The sequence below is a fragment of the Haemaphysalis longicornis genome, unplaced genomic scaffold (genome assembly GCF_048455015.1).
Source record: "Haemaphysalis longicornis isolate Haplotype H1 unplaced genomic scaffold, Haemaphysalis longicornis Haplotype H1 scaffold_169, whole genome shotgun sequence".
In the NCBI taxonomy this organism is placed as follows: domain Eukaryota; kingdom Metazoa; phylum Arthropoda; class Arachnida; order Ixodida; family Ixodidae; genus Haemaphysalis; species Haemaphysalis longicornis.
In genome coordinates, this window is record NW_027526275.1 from 470,161 (window position 1) to 477,169 (window position 7,009).

Consider the following 7,009-nt stretch of genomic DNA (forward strand, 5'->3'; position numbering starts at 1 on the left):
CTGCAGGATCCCCCTCTTCACCCTCTGTGGGAAGCCACAGGCAGCAACACGGCCTCCCGCCGGGTCGTCGGCTGCTGCAGTGCCAGCAGTGCAGCTTCTCGGCACTGCACCCGAGTCACATGAAGAGGCACCAGCGCTCACACACGGGCGAGCGCCCCTACCAGTGCAGCCACTGCAACAAGGCCTTTGCGATGAAGACCCACCTGGACGTCCACCTGCGCACGCACACGGGCGAGCGTCCCTACCAGTGCAGCCACTGCAACAAGGCCTTTGCGACAAAGACCCAGCTGGACGTCCACCTGCGCACGCACACGGGCGAGCGTCCCTACGAGTGCCACCTGTGCCCCAGCACCTTCACCCACAAAAGCACGCTGGATAGCCATGTGCGCAGCCACACGGGGGAGAGGCCTTTCCGGTGTCGCCTCTGCCCCAAGGCCTTCACTCATCGCCGCTGGCGGAAGGCGCATGAGACGAGGGAGCACAAAACCCAACCACTATAAAATGACCCCATGCTTGATTGCAGCAGGTTTTTTCTTTGTCAGCCTTCAAATTTTTTTATTTCTCCTTGTTTGTGACTAGTGAATTTTAGTGCAAAGGCATGACCTAACATCGGAGGTCAAAACACATGCACTGTCTTGTATCTTGTATCTGTATCTTGGACTTGTATCTTGGACTGTATCTAGTAGCTTGCCCAAAGCATCCCAGTTTGAGGGTTCATCTGTGTAGATAGTAACCTTGAGGTTTGGGATGTGTTGTAGTTTCTTCGGTAGAAGGAGAAGAGTGAGATTGAAAAGGAGTGGAGAGAGGACTGCCTCTTGCGGGGTGCCCCTGTCACCATTAAACTAGTAAGAAAACACTCAAAAAGGTATTGGGAAGAGCCAAACTTGTGTTTGAAGAATGCCTACGTTGCTTACCAAGGTAGAAACTGTTGTAAGCTCCAAGCCTACCAAAGTGGACAAAGAGCCATGTGCTGACTCCTGCCAATCCGATATATACGAGTTGCGAAACTCCCCTTAGGCCCCATGTATCGAAAGCCGGTCTTTGCTTGCCTCTCCTCCGCCGGGGCAAGCACGGGGCAAGTTGACTAGCCTGTCGCCTGTCAACAGGACGTTGAAGCAGTACTGAAGTGCTTGCAGCTGCTGCCATAAGTCATAAAAGGAAAAGCCGCTACAACACAAGTAAATTTCACCTAATTAATGTATTCTAATTAAAAAAAGCAATCTTTGTATTAAAAAAAATTTAATATTAATAGTTTAGCTAAGTTCAGTTTTTGTCTCCTAGGTGCCGCGCGTTGACTTGCCCCTCAGCTTCCACGGAGCACGGGGGCTAGCGCCGTCCGGATTCTGAAGCCGAGTTTCGCAACTATATATTGAGTAACTCTGCTGCCAATCTTCCCCTTGGTCGCAGGCTCACAGATGTGCCTAGCCAGGAGATTGACTCATTACATGCCCCAACCGCCTTTTTGCACGCAGATGCTGGGCGGCAATGTTGGTACCGAGAATGTTTGATGGAAAAATTTTGGATAAGGTAGCTGGCAGAATACCCATTGAAGCTTCAGTCTAAACACTTCGCAAGAAAGAGAACAGTCAGCTAAGCTGGAGTGGGAAATGCGGTGCTAGTTTACCAATTGACACCCTGGCAAGTGTGGAAACTAGCTATAGAGCCCAGGAGGCTACAGGTGTGGCGACGGTTTCAGCTGCAGGATTCACTTAGAAACAAACAGAGACGTACAGAGACTTTTACCTTTTTGAAATTTCTCCCTAGCCTTTTTCCTGCAGCCTGGAATGTGTAGAAATTACTGGTGTCTTACTTGCTTGTAGCATATTTCTTACCATTTTCAATGCACTGTATTTTTGTCTCTTCATGTTATAAAAACAAACCCAAAGTAACTAAAAGAACACAGGACATACCGGTGAAAGGGATGGACAACCAATTTTTGTCGCGTAGATGTTCTCTAGCTCATATGAAAGCCAGCGTTTTATATAGCCCGGGAACCATAAGCAATTTATAAACAAATTGGCAGAAATAATTTTAATTTGGCAGCGAACTTTCTCAAATCGGAAGGGTGGCTGTTTTGTAGTGTCGAAACTTGACACTACAATTAGTGTCCCTGTCACGTGACGTGCAAACCCAGCAGCTACTGTAACTGCTGAAACATTCATTCACTTACTGAAAACCTTTTAACACAAGTATTTGTTTAAGTTTAAATTGTATATGTGTTTTAAATATTCTTTTGAAAATTTTTAAGACACGCCGCCCACCAACGCCTCCCGCCAATGATGGGTTGCTCTCAGTGTGGCTAACTGAGCCTCCATGCCCAGAATCAACGTCAGCGTTCAGTAAACAGACCCAGTAAAGGAGTTTTGACGATTCTGCCTGACTCGGGGGCCTTTGTTCCAGCAAAATATTCTATTTCAGTTTCCAAATACGCCAGCGGCACCTTAAAAAAAAAAAAAAAAAGGACACGCCCAGGGAGAATTGAACTTCTGACCTCCACAACGTGAAGCATGCATTTTACATATCATGCATCCCAACAGATGGCGCCTTCGTGCAGAATAGACGGGTGAATTTATAAAAAAACTCACAAAGGAATAAGAAAGCCTGCGATTCACTTTTTTTTTAGCTCGGCACAAGTTTTTAAATATCGCTTTTCATTTCGCATACAGACAAGTATTTTGCCGCGCTACTGTATATCATGTTTGCCAGCATTATTTTTCGGAGAACACACACGCCTTGTTGATCTAAAAATTTCGATTTAAAAAGTTATTGGGGGTTATCAGCAAAACCGCTTCTCTTTAAGGTGCTTTAAGTGATGCCCTTTCATTTCGGACAGAGAATACATACTCAACAAAAATCGGTTGTCTGTCACTTTAAGCACTTGAATTTTGCCTCATGTGCGCAAGGTTTCTTTTGTGCTAAATAATAAGGGCATGTATGACCTAGGCTAGCAGATTTGGTTGTTTGGAGCTGTTAATAGGATATATGCCACTTTTTGACGAAGGGTTTCCACTTTCGGCTGGGTATTGCGGTGCCGACCATGGGGGCAGGGGTTCGATCCCCAGCCGCGGTGACCACTTTTTTGGTGGAGACAAAAAGCAAAAATGCCATGTGTACAAGATTTTGGTGGTCAAAATTAATCCGGAGCCCTCCAGTACGGCGCACCTCATCGCCTGTGTTGCATCAGTGCGTTAAACCCTACAATCAATCAGTCAACTTTTGGCCGGAAGACTGAGTCGAGGGACAGACAGACAAGCCAAAATTTTTGCATTTAGGTCATCCAAAAAAGACTGTCGTCTCTAAAACGTCGCTGCATGCGCACTGCCACTGCGGTTGTCGTGGAAAAGGCTCCCAGTTTTTTCCTCTCCTCCCTGCTGCAGGATCCCCCTATTCCCCCTCCGTGAAAAGCCAAAGGCAGCAGCCCGGCCCCCCGCCGGGTCGTCAGCTGCTGCAGTGCCAGCAGTGCAGCTTCTCGGCACTGTACCCGAGTTATCTGAAGAGGCACCAGCGCTCACACACGGGCGAGCGCCCCTTCAAGTGCAACCACTGCGGCAAGGCCTTTGCGTGGCAGAACCAGCTGAACGTCCACCTGCGCACGCACACGGGCGAGCGTCCTCACCAGTGCCACCTGTGCCCCAGCGCCTTCACCCACAAAAGCGCGCTGGACAGCCATGTGCGCAGCCACACGGGGGAGAGGCCTTTCCGGTGTCGCCTCTGCCCCAAGGCCTTCACTCGTCGCCGCTGGCGGAAGGCGCATGAGACGAGGGAGCACAAAACCCAGCCACTATAAAATGACACCATGCTTGATTGCAGCAGGTTTTTGTGCTTTGTCAGCCTTTGAAATTTTCAATTTCTCCTCGTTTGTCACTAGTGGATTTAAGTGCAAAGGCATGACCTAACGTCGGAGGTCAAAACACGGGCATTGCCATGGCAGCGAGATGGCGCAAAAAGCAAGACGATCACCAAAATGCCATATTTTGGAATCTTGGTTAGAAAGAGAGAGAGAGAAACATTTGAATTCAGGCATTGCAAGAACTTAAGGCGAAAATGAAGCTCAATTGCCCATGCAAAAGAACTGCATACGATCGACCAGTTGCTTCAAGCGGAAGACAAATGAGAAGAAGGAGTGCAACCACCATGGAGGAAAGAAGGCCCACCCTTGGCAGTTGTTACAAAACAGTGTCCTGCAGCATTACAGGGAATGGGGGACTCAGAGACCCTGTTTTATTGTACATTGGGACTTCACTCTGCGTTGAAAATTGCCACGTTTGTCATCCTGTCGGCGCCTCCACAGCGGGGTGACAATTGTTCCTCGCTGTTGCAGGAAGTGTGATTGTTGGTGCGACCTGTGGCAGACAGTGGCATCCTGTATCAGTCACTGTCAACTCGCGATGAGCGCCTATTTGAATGTGTGTTGCAGCTTTGCTGTTTGACAGGAGCAAGCAGGCACACCAGCTTTTAAGACGTGGGAATCATGATGTGTCACCATTCATGTGCATGCAAGCACACACAGTCTGCATATGTCGCATGTAATTTTCTGCTGTAATTGTGCCTTCTGTCGGTAAACAGCAGTTGATGTCCATGTGCTTTTTCTAGGGATCGTTGTTAAGGTCAGCTGGAAACATTCAGAGAGTGACATAAACTGACGGACAATCAGATAGACATAAGCTGTCACCAACTACGTGATGAAGTTCCTCTGTTTAGAAAATGCTTTGAACAAACAAGTGCAAACTAATGAAAAAAGACAGATAAGTGTAGGGGTCGTTACTTTTTAATAATGGATACCAAACACTGGTTTTAATATCGGGGAAAGCCACGTCCCTCCACACACTTTTGCTGTATGGTTTGCTTCCATTTTTTTTATGTATTTGCTTAACAGTAGTAGTAAACTCCAGTGGTTAGTTCGCATCAGTGAATGTCTGTGTGTGTTTCTTCGATTCCTCAATGTTTCTTGTTGGAACCTTAAAATTTGATCGAAGACGACTTATCCAACAACCTCAGTAGCCGCAAGTTGTACTCTTTCCTGGCATGAGGAGGAGGATGAGGAGGAAGAAACTTCCCTCTCCTCTCTTACTGTGTGTCGAAAATGTCGTCAAATAACTATGCAATCCTGGAACAGAGGTGCACGGACCGTGGGAAAGCATGTCGCACACACGCTTTCACACACCTGCGTTCCAGGAAGTGGCTAAAGCAAACAGATAGACGAGCTCTTGAAACTGACGGCGCATATGCTGACCCCTTCCTTTCCCCTTGCCGGAGTGGTGAGATGAAAGGGAAAAACGAGGGTGAATTCAGAGACGGACAGATGAAGTCTGGGCGGCGGAGCTCGTGGTCCGTCGTCAGCCTCCACGCCAGCATTGGCTTTTAGCCGCCTGATTTCAAATAATTGTATAGTTCGTACTGGCAATTGAGTCGGTTGATAGAAGATCCTTAGTGCTGCGGTGGCTCAGAGGAGAAGCCTCGAGGAAAGAACCAACTGAGATAACTTTCTTGCACTCTTTTCACGCATCAAATGCCTGGAAAGAGTAAAACAGATGGCGGAGACAAAGCGGCTCTTGGTAGCTGCCTCACTAGCCCACCTCCTCATTGCTCCTCATTGAATCCCGAGCTACCAAATGGCTTTCACATAGTCTGCGTGTGAGCGACGGCAAAAAGCATGTTGATAATGTTTTGCCGCTCTGAAGTTTCACTTAAGACCCTACACATTCCTATGGTGTCCAGTAAGACTTTAACACAGGCTGTTTTAGATGCTTGCAGGCAGATCCCCTCGTAGAAGCTTTTGCAACCGAGTTTAGGGGTGTAACCGGTATTTAAAAATTGGTTTGGACATTCGTGTGTCACTTATCAGTGAGTCCCTGAGAAAAATGTGCAGCTTCTTTACTCTTTGAGTCTTCAATTCTCCAATACTACACCTTTAGTTTGCTTACCCTCTGCACATTATCTTCTTCCGGTTAAAAACAAAGTTTCGGGGGAAAGCACATGAGCTCTGCAAATCTCAGTGCCTGGTGAAGTTATTGTCGATCGAATTTGGTGGTAACCGGTTGAGGGTAAATATTTATTTCATCAGCCATTTCACCAAGCCCTGGCCGATTCCCCTCCATTGCTATGTGGTACCGTACACTGGCATGTATGTATTATGGGTCTGCCTTGGAGGACTTCCAACTGGATCAACGTAATTCGGCTGAGCGCACTGTACATGTGCTGGTGCAGCCACCTTGACAGTGCTGAGTCAGCTGGTGCGAATGTTCCGTGCGCGGCAAAGCACCTCCAGTGATGAACACTCCCATTGCTTCCCAACTTAGGCATGAACTTAAGAGGTTTCACCACGATGCGGGAGCTTTTTTAGTGTGAAAGCACTAGACATGCGAAGCCTCGATTGTGAAGTTTCAAAACCCTTATAAGCGAAAGACAGCCGAGCCAGTAAGAAAGAGTAATGTTAGTCCTTGTTGCTAGGCAGTGTTCAGCCACATTAGGCTTGGGTAGAGAAGTTTGCCTGGCACCAAAGGTGACGCTGCCTCCTCTTTCATGCTGGTTCTCTCTCTTATGCCTGACTGTCACCGTGTTTGTCAGTGGAAGGGCTCAGAGTTTCTCTTTCCACCTGTTGCAGGCCCTTCTCCTTTCTTGGGTGGCCACGGTGTGCAGCACAGCCCCCCGCCGGGTCGTCAGCCGCTGCAGTGCCAGCAGTGCAGCTTCATGGCACTGTACCCGAGTTATCTGAAGAGGCACCAGCGCTCGCACACGGGCGAGTGCCCCTTCAGCTGCAGCCACTGCAACAAGGCCTTTGTGACGAAGACCCAGCTGGACGTCCACCTGCGCACGCACACGGGCGAGCGTCCCTACCAGTGCCACCTGTGCCCCAGCACCTTCACCCAGCAGGCCCACCTAGACAGCCATGTGCGCAGCCACACGGGGGAGCAGCCCTTCCGGTGTCGCTTCTGCCCCAAGGCCTTCTCTCGTCGCCTCTTGCAGAAGACGCACGAGGCGAGGGAGCACGAAACCCAGCCACTATAAA

The 7,009-nt window shown here is 48.7% G+C and overlaps 2 protein-coding genes across 2 annotated transcripts in view; both read left to right on the forward strand.

The window, feature by feature from the left end:
* LOC144166322 (uncharacterized) overlaps positions 1–3,233 on the forward strand; it is a 67,633-nt gene extending 64,400 nt beyond the window's left edge. Inside the window, exon 9 of the mRNA XM_077695848.1 lies at positions 7–3,233. Within this exon, the coding sequence (XP_077551974.1) occupies positions 7–500 (494 nt within the window). The 3' untranslated portion in view covers positions 501–3,233. The remainder of the gene's footprint in view (positions 1–6) is intronic.
* LOC144166323 (uncharacterized) lies at positions 3,233–7,008 on the forward strand (the record flags this gene model as incomplete). The annotated part of the gene is made up of 2 exons (XM_077695849.1): positions 3,233–3,777; positions 6,486–7,008. Coding segments are annotated over 2 exons (1,068 nt in total), but the record flags the coding sequence as incomplete, so codon positions are not given.
* Between the last annotated feature and the right edge of the window lies 1 nt (position 7,009).